Source organism: Melanostigma gelatinosum (assembly GCF_949748355.1).
Source record: "Melanostigma gelatinosum genome assembly, chromosome: 2".
Lineage (NCBI taxonomy): Eukaryota > Metazoa > Chordata > Actinopteri > Perciformes > Zoarcidae > Melanostigma > Melanostigma gelatinosum.
This window is the reverse complement of record NC_136635.1, coordinates 27,423,726-27,442,635: the sequence shown is the minus strand read 5'-3', so window position 1 is coordinate 27,442,635 and position 18,910 is coordinate 27,423,726. Positions and strand designations below refer to the sequence as shown.

General features: G+C 42.7%; 1 protein-coding gene across 8 annotated transcripts in view; it reads left to right on the top strand.

The window, feature by feature from the left end:
• Positions 1-18,910, top strand: part of myo9aa (myosin IXAa) — a gene marked incomplete at its 3' end in the record, with an annotated part of 96,658 nt that overhangs the window by 17,133 nt on the left and 60,615 nt on the right. For all 8 annotated transcript variants that reach the window (XM_079291093.1, XM_079291094.1, XM_079291096.1 and 5 more), the window contains exon 2: positions 4,122-5,083. In XM_079291093.1, coding sequence (XP_079147219.1) covers positions 4,208-5,083 — 876 coding nt within the window. In that variant the 5' untranslated portion in view covers positions 4,122-4,207. The remainder of the gene's footprint in view (positions 1-4,121; positions 5,084-18,910) is intronic.

The following is an 18,910-nucleotide window of genomic DNA, read 5'->3' as shown; positions in this document are numbered from 1 at the left end:
TCCTTTTCATCAATAAATACAAGCAGTCTTATAAATCGGAACTACCTTTTTATTTAGACTGTGCTTTCCACACACACACACACACACACACACTGTGTGCTCTGAGAAACATGCGCACTGAGCTGAAATGAAAACAAATTCCCGATCGTGTTCCATCGCTGCACTGATGCTGAACCGTTCACGTCCACGTCGAGATGCAGCTTAGAATTAAGAAATGTCCCCGGCTCACCAATATTCAGACCTACAAAACCAATGACAACGCCTTTGTTGTCGGTTAGAAAAAACATGATTCCTCCCAGATGTTTGCATGTCATAGTTTGAAAATCTGTCCATCTGTTAAATGCTTTTTGTTTTATAAATCGACTGCACTTTTTTTGTGTTCCCGAATACTACACACCAAAGTTTCGCTCACGCTACAGGTCGTTTTAAGTCGCTGATCCAAGTACAGATACATTCCAACATTACTTTTAACTCCAATGAACTCGGATAACATCTGATCTAAGTTTTAACTTCACGCAAAAACATGTGTGTTGTTTGTTTGACACATATGGAATGTGCTTTCCGGTCCATATCTTCGCTGAGATTGGGTCAGTCCTGGTCTGCTGTCGCTTGAGGAAAGTACCATCAAACAGATTCCAGGGTCAGATTACTTGACTGTGATTCCTAATCCCTGAGCATGCAGGTGAAGTAACCGGATCTGTTTCTGGTTCAGTTGTCGGAGGAGGACAAAAATGAAGAAGACGCCACTGCAGGTTTCTTCCAGCTGTTGCCTGCACCCCCACCCCCTGCTTTGTCAATTCCTGCAGGGCACAAACCTCTAGTTTATCTACATCAAGCATTCTTCTTTTAAAGTTACCGCAGCGCTCAGGTGAAATGATATCATGCCCCAGACATTCTCTCTTCTTCTTCTTTGCTCTCTCTGTGGCTGTGCGGTCTCACAGGTCGTCACGACACAATGTGACGCCGTCAACGCAAGGTGTGAATATGCAGTTGTACTGCGTTGGAACAGAATGCTTTGTTTATCAATGTTATTCTCTTTTTTTGCGGTCCAGAGAACAATGCTGGTGTGGAACACGTAGTTCTGAGGAGTGAATAGTTGATATGTTATCTCAGAAGATAAAACAAAAGAGACAAAAGAGTAGCACTCACACATTTTTGTGTATCACTTGGACAACAGCTGAATGTGTGTGGTGGTGACCAGGTGCCTCTATGGGCATGTGAGTGCAGGATGCTGAGGCTTCATCTCTCATTGTTCACATGCTTCCCGGTCACTGAAGATATTTAAACTAAGCAAGCTGCTTTCACAATCTTATATCTGTGAACGGCAGAATGTGACAAACCTTTTCTCTCCAGTTTGCTCATTCTCTCCTCGTTTTACTCTCTTCTTACTAGGGTTTTAACGGTTTTCACGATACGATATTTCATTCAACGAAGCATGTTAGTTCACATGTTGGCAGCACTGTCGTGTAAAATTAGCTGCTGAAAGAAAAATAACATCTGTGAAAAAACCAATGTCCTATGATTATTAACACTTATTCAACACTGTAGGTGCAGACTGCTCCTAAAGTCACCACAGTCTACTTGTTAAAGTGAATTCAATTCATTTTTGTCATTCATTTGAATCTTTCCTGATTCAAGTCAACACCCGTTATTTAACCAGCTGACTGTGGTCGCTGCGTTCCTTACAAGGATTAAATACAAACCAGTGAGGCCGGTCTGTTTGTCTGTTGTCGGAGGGCTAGAGGAGCCCATTTTATTTTTCTACCAGGTGATCTGTGTTTGTAGGTTACAGCACCGACGCAAGCCCTGAATTTATTTAGTCCCGTCTAATTTATGTCTTCGAAGAAAGCCTGTAATTTGTCTTTAATCTTTTAAAATGTGTGTGGCAAATTTCTGAATAACAGGCTGATTGAGCAAAAGCAGAGTTCGTATTTTTCAACTGTATGACTTTGTTATCCAAATAAATTACTAGTTTTTCTTGATGATTCATGAACAATTCCATTCTGTGGTTGTTGCAGTTGTAAAGCGATCCAAAGCAAAGGAGCAGTGGAGATGGTCGTTACTGTTTTCCTGAAAGCGTCTGTTAGCTGGTTGTCCTCGTGTGATTGTAAACAGAAAAGCAGCCAGCATGGCCACAACCCTAAATCCCCCTTCCCTCCCTATCCTTTAAGCAGCGAGCTGACCATCTGTTCCAGGCGCCGGGCCCGAACTCAGTGCTACACACACACACACACACACACACACACACACCTACATTCATCACAGTCAGTTGATACCTGTCATTGGCTGTGTGTGTATGGATTGAGCTTAATGCAGATAAATTGAACGCTTTGTTCGAGGTTAAAGTTGATATGTGTGTGTTTTTGTCTCGTGTGTGTGTGTCTGTATTTGGAAAGAGGAGAGGTCCCGTGTGCGTGGTTGTGCCCCTCATGGTCATACCAAAGTTGCTGAGGAGACACATGGCAGGAGAGGTTGGACGTGGGGTGACAGGAAATGACCGGGGGGCAGGAGTCCTTTGTGCTCCAATCTGCGCACCAACTAAATGTGTCCCTGTTCCATTTCCTCTTTTCAATTTTGTTTTTCTTCTTCTGCCTTGGTCATGCTGCTCATGCAATTTATGCAAAATAAACCCCAATGTATTTATGATGCACTTTTTCTGTTTGGTGTGGCCTTTCTCCCATTTATACCTGGCCATGTGCAAACAAGAACAATTAAGATGTTGATTGGAGCTGCAACACTGTAGAAAATGAATCTGCAACATGTCTTTGTTCCAGCTTGTGAAATGTGAGCATTTGATCCTTTTCTTTGTCGTACATGAAATTGAACTGAATATCTTCTGGGTTCGGACTACTTCTGGCTGTAGGGGATGACGGCACACATAGCAACTTAAGTAACTCGGTACGTCGTCGTTCCTTTCTCTACCTGCTGGACAAAAGCCCACAGCTGATAGCAACAAGTCGACGCTCATTCGCCTGCTTTGAAAATTGGTTTCTAAAGTAGAAGTCGAGAGACGAGTTAAAGGAAAGTGGGTACAATAAAGACAAATTACAGCGCGTCACATGATAACTCCTGGAATGCATTGAACATGTCAGGCTGATGACACACAAGACTGCAGTGCTATCTGGTTTTGACGAAAGAAGGAATTCAACGGCTATTGCAGTGGAGGCTTCACCTGCGGTCGACAGAAATAAACACAATAAAGTGCCTCTTTATATTTCTGCCTCATCGGCATTAAATGTGACACAAATTATTGTCACTGTGTCTATTTAAGAGCCATCACGTATATTTGGCTTATTTATTAGCAGTTTTGCATACACACAGCCATCCCTTGCAATGCTGAATGTATTGGTTAACTTATCGTTGATGGCTAATAGGAACATTTTGCCCAATTTGCTGAATGCTTGTGTATTGTGTATGAAAATACCGGTTCAATTGACCATTCAAAAATAACATGCATTGATTGATTCAGATGTGGTTTATGAAATGTTTGTGCCACAGAACTCTACAAAACCTGATGGTGAAGAAATCACAGAGTTTTTGTCAGCAGCTCAGTCACTCGTCTCTCTCGCTCGCTCTCGCTCTCTCTCTCCGTGGCCTCTTCACCCCATGATGTCCCTCTGCTGTGTATTAAAGAGGGAACTTGTGAATGGCGTGATTGTGTCTTCTTCACTAAAGAGGACGGCAGCTGTTGGTCACGGCGTTGGCGAGAGTTTATGTGTGTGCTCGGGAGCGTGTACGTGTGTTAATGGTAATCCTGTAGATCCAGATGACTTATCCTTTATCCTTTATGAGTCTGCATGTCGGGGCTCCAGTTAAATAATGTGGCCCCTTTTAGATTACATCACAGCACATGAAGTCTCTGTCATAATCCGACAAATTTCGTAAAAGCTGGCTGATTGCAGAGGGCTTTGGTCTGGATTTAGATCAATTCAACAGTTGGTAGAAGTTGTTGCAGTTTCAGATCACATGCAGAGTCATTCCTGCTGGTGCTTTGCTGTTTATTTGATGTGTAATCTGTGTTTTTAGTGTCTGCTTCAAACAAGTGATATTTAGATGTTTAGACCAGTCCCAGATCTTCAGGGTATTGATGGATATTTGTGTCTTTCTCTTCTGCTTCACAGTGGTAATGTCTTGAATTGGTGGCCGCTCCAGCTCAGTAAAGGACGTGCCAGTGTCGGCTGCTGCTAATGGGAACTCCTGCTCCGCCATGAGTGCTCGTGGTGGCGTTGGTGGCATGGGCACACTGGGCCGGCGGTCGCGCTTCGAGAACTCCGAGTTCACGTTGCGCATCTACCCAGGCGCCCTGGCCGAGGGCACCATCTACTGCCCGATCAGCGCCCGCAAGACCACCACAGCCGCCGAGGCCATCGAACGCGCCATTGAACGCCTGCAGCTGGACCGCACCAAGTGTTATGTTCTGGCTGAGGTGAAGGAGTTCGGTGGGGAAGAATGGGTGCTGAACCCCTGCGACTGTCCCGTGCAGAGGATGATGCTCTGGCCCCGCGTGGCGTTAGAGCACCGCCCGCTGTCCGGCGGCGAGGATTACCGCTTCCTCCTCAGGCAGAAGAACCTGGACGGCTCGATTCACTATGGGGGCAGCCTCCAGATGTGGCTTCAGGTCACTGAGGAGCGCCGATGCATGGTGGAGCGCGGACTGCTGCCACAGCCTGATTCTCAGGGGGACCACGCAGATCTGTGCCACCTGCCGGAGCTCAACGAGCGCTCGCTGCTGGACAACCTGCGCGCACGCTTCCGGCAGGAAAAGATCTACACGTATGTCGGAAGCATCCTCATCGTCATTAACCCCTTCAAGTTCCTGCCCATCTACAACCCCAAGTATGTGAAGCTGTACGATAATCACGCACTGGGCAATTTGGAGCCACATATTTACGCCGTGGCGGACGTGGCGTACCACGCCATGCTGCAGAGAGAGAGAAATCAGTGCATTGTTATATCTGGGGAGAGCGGCTCTGGGAAGACGCAAAGCACGAACTTTCTCATTCATCACCTGACCGCTCTCAGCCAGAAGGGATTTGCCAGTGGAGTGGAGCAGATCATCTTGGGGGCCGGGCCAGTGCTAGAGGTAAGCAGAAAGCATTCTGGGATTCAATGAATATGCGTTTGTTGTTTGCAAATGTTCTCTGCCGATGACGAAGCTGCACGTTTGAGACGCGAGACTTGACCACGAGGCAAACGAAAGTTACAAAAATTACAACTTTAGACTACTGCAATGAGACGACGTTGATTTGAGACCAGACTCCCAAAAGACGAGACGTGACTTAAACGAAAATAACTTGTGATTTAAAACCATGCAGCTTGAAACGTGAAAGACTTGCACTTCACATGTTAAGAGTCAAATACTGGTTGCTTTTTGGAAAGAGTGTTGTTGTGTTTTATAAGGGGTTGTATCGCTCACTTACAGTACAGAGAACAAGGGCAGTGCTCACGGAAATGCATACATTGCCTTCTGGTATTTCTTCATCTAGCTACAGTCAGCCGTCATTGTGCAGATGTGTTTAAAATCGACCTGCCCAAAAAATGTATGGTATCGTGACTTTAAGGCCACTTTGTCAGATTGTAATATTGCAGTCCAAAAGCCAATTCATTTACTTTAGTACCTCCCCATTTAATGCAATGAAGATCCTGCCAGTGTTCCCTGTATCAAAGTCAAGTTGAACCTGGCAGCTTAGGAGCCAGGTTCAAAGGTAACCGGCAAGACAACAATCTTTGCAACAAGTAGCTCGCCGCTGCGTCTCATTGTTTAGCAAACACAGTTCCCAGGAATGCCATTCATTGGTGTGTCTCCGGCTGTTAATGAGTAAGCGTATTGGGTTAATCCTCAACGCTGCAACACGAGTGAGTAGTTTTGAGTGCAGAGGAGCGGCCTTTAATTGTTTGCACAGTAAGATTGCGTATCGGCCCGCTGGTAATTCATGCCAAGACTGGAGCTGCTGTGCTACTGAAAGAGAGCGAGAGAGAGAGAGAGGGAGATAAAGTAGAGGAGGGGAGGAATGACGGCCAACATTACCTCATAGAAAAACTTCATCTTCTTTTCCTTGTGGCTCTTCATTCAAAGAAGTAGACAACCAGCACAGGAGGAATGATGAATGCCGTTTTAAACATGGTTTTCTTCATGTTGATTCATCTCCTTCTGTAATTATATGCTGGTATATTTCATCTCAGGATTTTAGGCGTTTGATGTCCTGGTCACAGTAAAAAGTACTGACCTCGGCTTGAGTTCATGTTCTTGAGTTTGAATTTAACCTTGACCTCTGACATGCGCCATCGGGTTTAAAGAGCTGTGCCTCAGCTTGCAGGTGTCGATGGTTGGAGTGTTGGTGTGAAGTATGACTGCATATGTGAAAACAAGCTGTTTAAAGCCATGTGTGGCTGCAGAAAGTCTGAGAAATGTCCTCTAGGGATGTCACTTGGGTCGGTGTCAGTTGGGTCTGAGAATGAAACAAAGAATGTGTGTGTGTGACGTTACCAAGCTGTCAGCAGCCAGGTTGCATTATGGGTAATGTATATGCAATGTTTTGACAAGGAAAGACAAAAGCGTGGAATCAAAAATATGATCTCCCTGGTCTTGCTGAAATACTTTTGATCATTTTTAGAACCGTCCGTCGTGAGTCCGACTGTTATAGAAGTGCAGTTTTAAATCGGTGGAGATGATGAGATTTAATTGAGCATAATTATTTTCCTCGCACCACCTGCGATCAAAGACCAGGACAGTGTGGAGCCATCAGGACAACACTACTTTAGCAAAGCAGACAGACGCTTCCTGCTGACTGTCAGTCGCAGGCCAAACTCACCCGAGGCCTAAAGCGTATGGAGAGTTTTTTTCCCTTTAACTGCTGACAGAGGATATCACTTACAAGAGCTTTTGGCCTTTTTTTGGGAACCGGCCAACAGCTGCAGTAACGTGTTAAGATCCTGACAAGCCCTGTCACTCAAGTGCTTCAATTAATAAGACTCAGCCTAAAGGAGATGAAAACATAAACCGTGTTGTGCTGGTTGGATAAACACAGCGAGTTACGGTGTTTCGGGTGAACATGGCTATTATTCTAAATTAAGGACTTCAGAGATGTGACAGACGAGCTTCACTTATTGTGGGTTGCAGTTTAAAGAGGACTCGACTGATTTTACTGGTACGTCAACACCTTTGGTCTTCAGTTGACCCTGCAGAATGAAATACTTCACCTGATGTTGGTTTAGTGCTTATCTGCAGTCTGTCATTCCTCACGCTGTTTTCCTTCTTGCGCCAGATATGACTGCAATTGACATTAAGCTTTACATTCCTGTGACTACTGCACACTGGAATTTATTGTGTGCAATAGTGTGGGTAGTCTCTATCTCCTTTTTTTTCCATGTCAACATCGAACACTGTGTAGTGTAGTAACTGTGTGTATGATAGAAACTCAAGAGCTTTTTCCCCAATCCACAACTTCATGTGATCACATTTTAAAGCAACATAAACGTGTTTACTTTTGAGACAGACTGACATTAGCCGTTAGGCACAGGGTTCCCGTGGATCTTAAAAGACACTGTATGAATAAATCTAAAAATAAGGCATTATTTGGTTTAAAAAAAATCTATCTGTCAAAAGTCCTAAAAATGCTAAGACATTAGAAGCAAGATGCTACAGTTTTTTTCTGTCTCCTGACTAAAATCTCAAAATGTTTGGTGACCTCTGTTTTTAAAATGATATCCTGTCCAAATAATGTCACTCAGATTCGGATAGCTGAACAAACAACACTCAAGTTTTTGTCTGTTAGCGGTGGTGACATGAGAAAATGCAAATTTAATGGAAATTTTCTATTAAACCAAGATTTTGCACGGCTGAAACAGTTACCAGCCAATGTCTACGAGGCACCGTGTATTTTACTCAGGAAGTGTTTCAAACTTGGTATGATAGGAATCAAGACAGTGGAATCTCCCATGCAGAGTGAGAAACGCAGAAATGCGGTAAGCCCGCCAGCAAACGGCAGGTATTTCCATACACTCACGCAGTCAGCGTGATGTCACCTATTGGTTTGTGGACTGCGGTTATGAAGTTCTGCATTTTCGCTGCGTGCTAGCCACCTGTCAATCACAAGGTAGCCACGCCCCTAAGCGTACCCTGTGTCTTTATGGTCTATTTTACTCTAAATGGGACCATCATGCTGTATTAAAGAATATTTGAAACTAACGACTGAGACCATAAACTCATGTTTACAATGTTTACTGAGGTAATAAATCAAGTGAGAAGTAGAATCATTTTCTCATAGACTTCTATATGAATGGACTTCTTCTTGCAACCTGAGGAGTCGCCCCCTGATAGGCACTAGAGTGAATGCAAGTTTAAGTCACCACCGCATTAGCTTCACTTTTCAGACCTGGAAGTTGCCACCATGGCATTTCGCCATGAATTGTCCCGAACCAAAAGTAATGGTTAGGGTAAAGTTGGTCTTGCCATAAGTTGTAGAAACCCTGAAGCAATGAATGACAGACGGCTATGAAGGAAAGCTGTTAGTGCAGCGTCGCTATTAAACCCCGTTTGCTGTGTGTTTCTCTATTTGTTCAACAGGGCTAATCATCATCAATGATAGGCTAGTGCAGATGTCTTGTCTTTGCTTAGTTCGCTACATAATAATTTACCTTTTCTCTCCCTTTTAGCTCTTTGTGGTACGTCTACAAAGACCAAACAAGTGTTGGATTATAGCTTGATAAAAATATATCTTGTATAGTTTGGAGATGGATCCTTGGTGTACTTTATTTATTTATTTATTTATTTATATATAGTTTTCTTGTACTACCTAGTCATCATCTTGTGTTTAACTGCCACCCGGGCTTTGAATCCAGATGTCAGCCTGTCGAGTCCTCGGGTTTTCAGGTGGCTACCTGACATTTAAGAATGATTTAATGCACACTCGAGGAATGAATGTCCAAAGTAGGTATGACAATGCAAGATGTGGTTAAAATGCTACAGGAAGGGGCGTCATTGGTAACCAAAAGGTCCCTGTGCTCTATCCCCATGTCTCCTCTATGTCTCTACAGTATCTGGAATATAACAGATTTGGATTTTCAGCATTTTCTGGTACACATTTTCTGACACTGATGAAAACAAAGACTGCTCACAGGAAGCGCGGTCATTTGTTTTTACTTGTGAAGCCATGTGACGGCTTAATATGAGCTCAGCTGTCTTCTGTTCTCCCTCTGGGTCAAGAGGGGGAGTATGAGGTTACCTCACGCCGCTCACTCTGACGGTGCATCATCAGGGTCTGCTTTCCAAGACTGGAGAGGAGGCGTCAAAGGGCATTAGTGCAGGAGCGTGTGTGTGTGTGTGTGTGTGTGTGTGTGTGTTCGTGTTCGTGGGGTGTTTCAGGGGCACTGAACTAGCATCAAAGGCTGGACCCACTTTCATGTGCACACACACACATGAATTCACAGTCTGGCACAGAGACGTATAAACTATACTTCGGCTCCACTGTCATTGTGACGCTTAAACCTTCATTAATCCATATCCTTTATCCTAACACTGAAACAGACCACCGCGAAAATGATAAAATGAACTAAAATCTTAATTGGCAGGTTATTCATTTACTCCCCCCCCCCCCCCCCCCCCCAAACACATTTGTATTGGCTTTTTTTAAACAAATACTGGCCACACAACAGTGTGTGTGTGTGTGTGTGTATATGTAATATTGAGTTTTAGATTGGTGGTCAGACAAAAACAAATGTATCTGAAGACATCGCCTTGGGCTCTGCAAAATGCTGATCGGAATTATTCACCATTTTCTGACGTTTCATAAACCTCACGATTCATGCATTTATCCAGACCTAACCGACAATGAAAATAATATTTAGTTTTGCTTGTTTGATTCACACATTCACTGTTTAACATAGTTGTGCCTCAGAAGTTCTCATCAACCCCCATCGGGAGCTGTTACCAGTTATACAGCTCTGATCCCATCTGTACGCCATCAAACATCAGACGGACGAAGCTGGTGAAGAACGACAAACATCCAGCGGCTAAATACCCAGATGTTTTCTCAGGAGTTGGTCGAGACCTAAACTCAACTTCAGACAACTCTTGTAGTTATTTTTTTAATGTGCAATGTGTCTAAATCTCACCTGCTAGTTGCATCTTTTTTAGTTCAACTGCAAGTATTATATTTTGTGCCTGCGGAGGGCCTGGTTGGCTCCGGTGAACTCTGGAGCTCCTGTTGTGCTCCTCCGTCATTCCCGGCCAACAGAAACACTCCCGGTGTGAGTCAACCCAGGTCAGCGGTTCCACCTCTCAGCATCTCCCTCCCTGCCGCTACCTCAATACACTCGGACGCAGAAATGCGCACACACACATTTGCACATTTTATACCATCTTCCCCAGATCCCCTACTAACACAGAGTAGGATTAGAGTGTATTGCTGGGATCTTCCCCCAACTGGGCGGGGTCCAGCCAGACTTACTGTGCCCTGAAAGTGTTGTTTTCCTCAGGCCGAGGTGGAAAAAAACAAAGAGACAGGGAATGATCGAGCGGCGTTCATGCGCATAGTCTTTTCAGTTGAGTGTGAAGTTAGAGCGCCGTGTGCTTTGTTGAGGTTGAAACCGGGGTAAAGAGTGTAATGATACTGGACTATAGGTTGAGGAACACGTAAGTCTCGAGTGCCTGGTTATCTATACGACACTGGACTCTAGTTGAAGAGTAAAAACACACAGTGGCAAGTTACACGAGTAATTCACCACAGAGTTGTTTGTGTAGCAACTTGAGGTTGTTGAGGAACGGTGTTGCATTTGTTTTTGAGCCACTACCCTCCTCACCATGGTCTGAGGATTACGTAACATCAAGCCATATGTTGTTTGCTCAGGGGTTTGTCCCACATGATCGAGGGAAGGCTGATCTGTCACGGGTGCTAGAATCATGTTCAGACAATTAATTTAACTGGGCTGGGCGATATGGAGAAAATTATAATTTCATGATATTTTGTGCGATATTGTGACAATATTGTATGGTTGACTTTTGCTGCTTTTGATAAATAATCATCAGTAAATGTGGATATAATGACTAAATAAAAAATAAAAATACAGAATCATGTTAATATGACAATTAACACAACATTAACATACCATTACGATTGATATATCATAATATATTTATACAGTATTACATTTTATTTTAACAGCTAGAACAGTCTAAATTATACACTTAAATAACTACTGTCATGCAGTCTTTAAAACCACAGAAAGACAACCCTTATGCAATATTATGATATCCAAAATCCAAGACAATAGCTCGTCTCATATCACAATTCACATATCACATATCACAATATTGACATGATATTGACATGTTCCCCAGCCCTCACTGTTATTATCTCTATGTATTCTTTCCCGCTTGTTCACACTCATTAACTCAACCAATAGGGAGCAGAAGTCACATCCAGGCTGGTCTTGGTTTCTCTTCTGTCAAAGTAAGAAAAACTACAGCTCCCATGAAACCACAGCTGCTTACGTTGTCATCATATATATATCCATAAAATCCCCCAACACCTTTTTATCTGTTGTTCTCATTTGTTGGGTCGGGACATCTAAGGTGAGGGCTTATGGGAAATGAGAACGCACAAGCATCAACTGAACACTTTGTAACGCCAGTGTTACAGCGAATGGCATTTTGCTCAAGCAGAATGCCAACAACAACTCCAGCCGTTACTTTTCACTGTTTGTTTATCTCGCCAACCCGGTGCCAAGATCAGATTTTTTTCCTCTGAAACTGTATTCATGCAGACTGGTTCCACTGGCTGGGAAAGAGGAGTACATACTGTTCCTGCTTCTTCAACGATTGAGCGGCGAGTAGAGTTGATAGAGCTTCTCGCTCTTGACTGTAGCAGCTTGAGGTCAGAGGTTACAGAGAGATCTGCCGGAGCCACGTCGGTCCCAAAAGGGGTCAGAGTGATTTGTTTGACTTCTTAGTCTGAGTCTAGTTTGTGTTGTCGTGTAGCAGGTCAAAACTAACTTTAATTAAACTTTCCTCCACTTGGATCATTCACACTCCGCAGGTGAAGTGGTCATAGAAGTCGCTTTAACTTGCAGATTACATTCACTGCCGCAGTCGTCACGATTACAGCTGCAACAATTAATTAGTTGACAGAATTAATCTGCAACTATTTTGATAATCAAATCATCGTTTCAGTAATTTTTAAAGGAACAGTGAAAAAAGGCTAAAGATTCTTGGATATGCTGCTTTTCTTTGAAGTATGTTCTTCTAAACTGAATATCTTGAGCTTTTGGACTTTTGGTCGCTCAAAACATGACACTTGAAGATGTCACTTTGGCTCTGGAAAGTTGTGATGCACATTTGTAACTGTTTCTTACACTAAACAATGAATCAACTAACCAACAATTAAAACAAAGTCTTAGTTCCAGCCCTACATCTGTGCAGAACTATCTACAGATTTCTTGGCCATGACAGTAATCTTCTCACAGGACGTGTAGCCTCGTCTGCTCTGTCTTTCATCACAGTCTTCAGCAACAGATGTCAGCAGCAGCACGACAATGTGCCTGTTTGTGTCCCCTCACAGGCTCTTTATTTATGCTGGGGTACGCTAGAGTTTGCAGGTGCCTGGTCAGCATTACACACACATATATACACACACACACACCATCGTCAGCACTTGCTGTCAGACTCGACCAGCTGCCCGACTGCCCTGACTACACCTGTGTCACATAGAAATGAGATGGACAAAAAAGGCTTTATTGTGTCTGAAGTAGTCACAGTGGATCTGCTCTCTTCGTTGTTAGTCTTTAAACTAAATGAATCTCCAACACACACGACTCTGTGTTTTCAATGCCCTTAATTATGGCCTAGATTTGATGTTTTCTAATGAAAAGTCTGACCAGTCATGTAAAGCTGAAACAAGTAGCCGATTCACAGAACACTAAAAAAAGCAGCTATGAGCCATTTTTCACAGCAGAAAAGCCAAAGTCCACAGGTTCCAGGTTCTCAAATGTGAAATATTTTCAGTTTTTTTAAACTCTGAAAATAGTTTAAAACTATGAAAAATTGGTTTTAGATAGCTGCTTGGACAAAAGACGGCGGTAAAATTTGTAAATTTTGACTTTCGGAGTTCATGATGATGGATGTTTGTTTTTTTTGGTCATTTTGATTTTAGATTTAAAACACAACTCGCAGAATAATTGTTAGTTGCAGCCCGTCGTCATTTTAGTTCTGGAAAGAAATTCCACGGGCAAAAAGAAGTTGAATTGAAATCTGCTTTTCTTAGATGACAAACCTGTGCTGAGATGCATGCACTCCCTTCTGTTGCCCTCACTTTGTTCATCTGCAGCTGGCCAGATGTTGCCTTCCTTTGAAACCCTGCTCTGATTTTGTGGAGCAGCGGATGTTCGGGACTTGTTTTAAAAACCCTCCCCGTGGCAACAACAGTCTTCCTTTGATGCTCTTTTACAGAAACAGTTCCACTTTGCTGTCTGAAATTCAAACATTTTCAAATGCACCAAAAGAATGAATAATGTTTTTGATTATTTATATGTCATATATTTCTTCTAAAACCCAAAAGGTGATAAACCTTGAGACTAAAATCTGAAAGCAACCCTCGTCCTTCAAGAGCTCACAGACGGATTTTCCATCCTCGTGATTTTGAGTATCAATAAAGTCTGTTACATAAATGCTGAAAGCGCGCCTTCCACTCCTCAATCCAGTTACATAAACCCTCACAGGTGACCTCTCTCCCTCTCCTGCTCTGTTCTCATGTGGTGTGTATGTATGGTTTCTGGTCATCTTGCGCTTCCCTTATATCCAGATGTGCTGTAATAAAACAGTGTGAAAAGAGCACACATCTGGAAGGGAGCAGAAAACATGAGGGATGTCGTCCTTGCTCATGGAAAGTTCATCGCAGTGCTGCTCTGTATATTTTCCGGTAGTTTGTCTTTTGTTGAGGAAAGTTAGATTACATGGAAACATCTCTTCGGGACCTGGAAGTTTTTAGCAAAGATAAGATTTGACTTTTGTACCCCTGATACATTATCACTGCAGGAAATGAAAAGCAATCATGAAGTGGCGTTATCGCCTTCCTTATTCTCTGTCCCTCTATTTGTCTCTTCCTCTGTTGGCCCATAACTATGATAGCGGTGTGTCTATCTCCACTGGCCCATCCCAGTGAGAAAGACAAGTGTCAAGGCTAAGAATACATCTTTGTGCGTTGGGAAAGTCGCCTGTTGGAGGATGAGTCATTAACTGTCCCAAATAATGGCTCTGAAGAGGCGTTGTAGTAAGTGTGGACTGGAGATATGGTTCCCTTCTATTATAAAGCTTTTAACAGCGGCGACTTCCAGACTTTACCGCTTCTGCTTCAATCATTGAAGGACCATGACAGGATTATGCTCCACGTACAGCGGCATTTCCCTTTGACGTTGTCCACTCGGTCCATATTACTCTATTTTCTCAGAAATAACGACTGTCTCAAGCTCTCTGCGGGTTATATTTACACAGCCCAATATCATAAATCACGAATTTTCCTTTACAGTCTGGAATCTGTCCTTCGATTCAGATAAACTCCCCAAAAGTAAACCTTTTAACGTTTACTCTCATCCTTTAACCTAAAAATAGAATGAACTGAGGGCGGGATCCCTCTACCAGAACGGACAGATATGCAATCGATGTTGGGTGTACAGAATATATCAAAATAGTAGCATTACAGTAAGGCCAATCAGGATGACAAAATTAGTAAAAGTTTAAATCAATTGGGGGAAAAAACAAGGACACGAAGACAGAGGTTTGACACCCAGAAGAGAACATATTAAGGCAGCGATAATCAAACATTTATACACATATGCAGTTTACATTAAGTCTGGTACGATGCCTGCCCAACAAGCTGACATATAGTCCACAAGTTGTCCATAAAGGTGCCAAAAAGAGGCTGCAGCGAGCACTCATCCATATGTGCATGGTATGGTAGTTCCATGAAATCCCTCGGTTCCATGCTATTCCACTGATTGCAAGACTGCCAGCCGATATATATACAAGGCAGGTTTGAAAGTATTCCAAAGGTGTACTTTGCAACTGTTTTATTAGGAAGGAAAATAATTCAACATGTTTGTTAAGCCTCAAGGATACACACACTGAATGTAAACTTGACTGTAATCACTGCAGGGTACCTTCAGAGTTCAACTCTGTAATGAGCGCAGTGAGATCATTTGCTCGTAGCTTACCTCGCTTTACATCGAAGTGAGCTGAAGTCCAAGAATGGGGCAGGAAAGCTTTTCAGATTAGATTATTAACCACTTAATTACAGACAATGTATAACCTAGTTCCCCTATTCGTCTTGTTAGGTCTGTTGATGCTTTTAAAGAAATGATAAAAATGCATTTATGTGTGTGGCTCAGCCAGTTTCACACATCTGTGTGTAATGTATGACAGAGGACATAAAGGGGACGGATATTCTGGGACTGTCACGGGATTGGACAGAGTTCCAATGTTTGTGTCTCTCAGATATAACTAATAGGATTGACCTCCTTTCTGCTCTGGCCACGTGGCTTAGCTTTAGCGTATTGATTGTGCTAAGTCACTGCCCTCACCTGGCTGCATTGTCCTGCCTCAGCGTTAGCCTAGCGCTAGCCAGCTAATGCTCGACATGTGGCCTACATATGGGTGTGCTGCTGATAAGACCACCTGTTCTGACTTTGCTCCAACATGGCTGAGTGTTTGGACGGAGCTTTACGAACATGACCTGGGTGTTGGCTGATGACACACGTAGATTCTTCTGTCAGCTGAAGTCAGAGGTCACGGAGCTTATGTACTTCACTGCTTGCATCTACCGTATTTGTCATAAAAAGTTAATCGTCAACTACAACCACCAATCGTATTACCCGAGGAAGGAAGCGCGCATCTACTCGTGGACGAGCGGCTTGTGCTTGGGAGGTGTGACCATAAATGGCGCCCTCCTTGGCTGAGCTGTAACCTTAGCTAGCTCATTGATGCTAGGTGAGCTAGCACTATGGAGTATAAATGCACGCTTTCTTCTGCGTGGTGATACGATTGGCGTGTGTAGTTCGGTATAAAGCAAATAGTTCACTCATGAAGCGGCTTCACTGATTATCTTGAGGAATCCGACAGACATCTCTACGGTCGATATTTCCAAAACGCAACAACTCAAGTTAAAACAAACTAGATTCATAAATAACACTATATGTATTTATGCCACCAATATACTTTCTTTGAGTTTCAGCGTCAACGTTTAGCTGTCCGACACACAACTTCACTGTTTTGGTTCACTCTCAGCGCTCTCACAATCTTCAGAGCTCTTTTCGTTTCATTTTGTTTCTGCAAACCACGGGATACGTTTCATAAATATGTTTCATATTACCCTCCTATCAAGCTTTCAGAAACCCACAATGCCACATGGTTAACGTTGTGAAACGATTTTGGCAACGAAAACTACTTGTTAATGGTTAAAAAAACATCATGGTTTGTGTTAAATAAATAACGTGACTAGCGTAAATAAACAACAACCACCCTTATCGGACGTAACAAGTTTAAAGTTAACTTTTACTTTCGGTTTCACACCGACACAAACAACCGTCTCCTGGGTGAAAGTCCTGTTTGTTTTACATGTCAATGCTCTGTTCACAACTTCTTTTCGCTGCCCCCAGGTGGTCAAAGAAAAAAAAACATATATACCGATATATATACCGTTATATATGTACAACACATATATAACGATAAATATATCGTTATAGATTTACATTTTGGACATTTAACTAAACACAACCCCAATGATCCGCATGATGCTGTCATCAAAGAATTCCACTTTTCTTCCAGGATCTGTCTCCTTCTGCAGCCTCACAGCTGTTGCTCGCTGGTATTTCTCGACAAACAGATAAATAAATTGATGATCCGTTACCGAGTGCACAGGCAGCTAAAAATCAAACCGTGCTGACAGTGTCGGGTACACAGCTCGGATTTATGGATAGAAAGTTCCTAGATGTAGTGGTACTCGACGTGAAGCCAAGCCCTCGCAGTCGAGGCAAATATTTACAAAGCTATCTTGACACGTTTAATGGGAGCTGTCGACCTCAAATAAATGAATCTTGGAGCTATCATGAATATATTTTAATACGCAGCGAGATCATATGGAAGGTAACAGATTAGGAATGCGACAGGACCTGATTCTTTTGTCAACAAAGTCTGCTCATGATTTGTAAGTTGATAACCTGCTGTAACCTTTCAGGTGTGTGAAATGTACTTTACATGAACTGTTGTATCATGCATTTAAAAAATCATCCCAAACCTGTTTAAGTTGCACTTTTGTGTCTTCAGCAGGACCGGTTCGACTATCCTAACATGTAATCGATCCTTCTCGTGTTTCACTCGTGCTGTGTGCGTTCAGCTCGCTGTGATAACTTGAGAAACTGGGAAAGCTGAGGCCCGGCAGTGACTGATCTGTAATAACAATTAGCAACAGCTTTGCACTGTTAGTTTGAGGACACTGTTGTGATTATAAATACTTGAAGAGAGTGAGGTTTATATTTCTGTGGCTGACTAATCCTCTCTGTCCTACAGCGTGATGCCTGTAGCCACTTTATCATCAGTACGCAGCTTTTACTTCGTGATTTTCTGCATTTTTTTCAGGTTAAACGTTGAGTTTCATCGTTCAAAAGGGCATCAAGGTTATGTTACGGCCTGTTAATACATTGTAAGAAAGGAAAACAAGTCTGTAGATTTACCCACTTCAACAATTAAATTCAATTACACATCTGTGGAGAGTTTCTGAAGCACACGCATCGGGGTTTGGCTGTAACTAACAATTACTTTCATCTCTATGAGTCGATGAATCATTTAGTCTACAAAGCTTGAAGCGATGCTGTTGAATCGCTTGCTTTACTCGAACCAACACATCAGAACCTAAGAATATTACGTTTAGTGGGGAAACCTTTCGTTGATTAATCAATCAATCAATTTTAAAACTATATTTATAATTTATAAATTCTTCAACATTTATCGTCACTGTTTTTGATTCCGTTACAGTTGGTCTCAACACTTTTCAGGTTCTTGTTTCTTTCCTGACTTTCCTTTTGGACGAACACTTCATCGGGATGTGACTCCATGTTTCCAGCCCTCGCTGTTGCATTCCAGTTCAGTGTATGGCGGCCAGATTTTGGGGAGCTTCTTTCTGCTCCTCCCGCATTTCCTCTCTTTCTGCTGATGTCTGGACTGTTTTGGCTCTTCTCGCTTTACAGCGAGAGGCTCTATTTTGGACCGAGAGGAACTTTCACCCATTTTCTCTGTAATAACAGCTAAAACCGCAATCTTTCACGTAGAAAATGGTGATATATATCATTATGCTGAATGTTTTTTGTACGATTTCATCGGCGTTTGCACTCAGACTGACAATACTTTACAATCGGTCTTTGCGCTGTGTTGAGCTGCTGTACCTGCACTCGTACAGATATTCATATGCGCACAGTCAGAATGCAAAGAGTTGGATTAAGCTTGTCTTCTTCTTCCCTAGAAAGCTGTCACCGCTTCATAACTCCACCCCGTGAGCCCTCATGGCACACCTCCACACTCACCAGTTGACGCACACAAAACACACCACTGTGTGTGTGTGTGTGTGTGTGTGTGTCAGCACAAAGTGTAGGTTTTATATGGGGATGCCTTTTCTTTGTAATCTACAGTTGAGTTATCTCGTTCCACCTCTCCTGCAGCTAATACTTCATTGTATTTGTGCTTAGCTGTGCTTTTCGATTATTATTATTATAATAATTGTTGGAATGCTGTTAAGCATTCCAACTATTGTTATCCTGTTTCTTTATTGTTGGAATGCTGTTGAGCATTCCAACAAAAAATAAAAGCCTCATGGATTAACTGTATTTAAACGTTTCGCTCAAAATTAGGCTTTTTTGTTGAAATAATGAA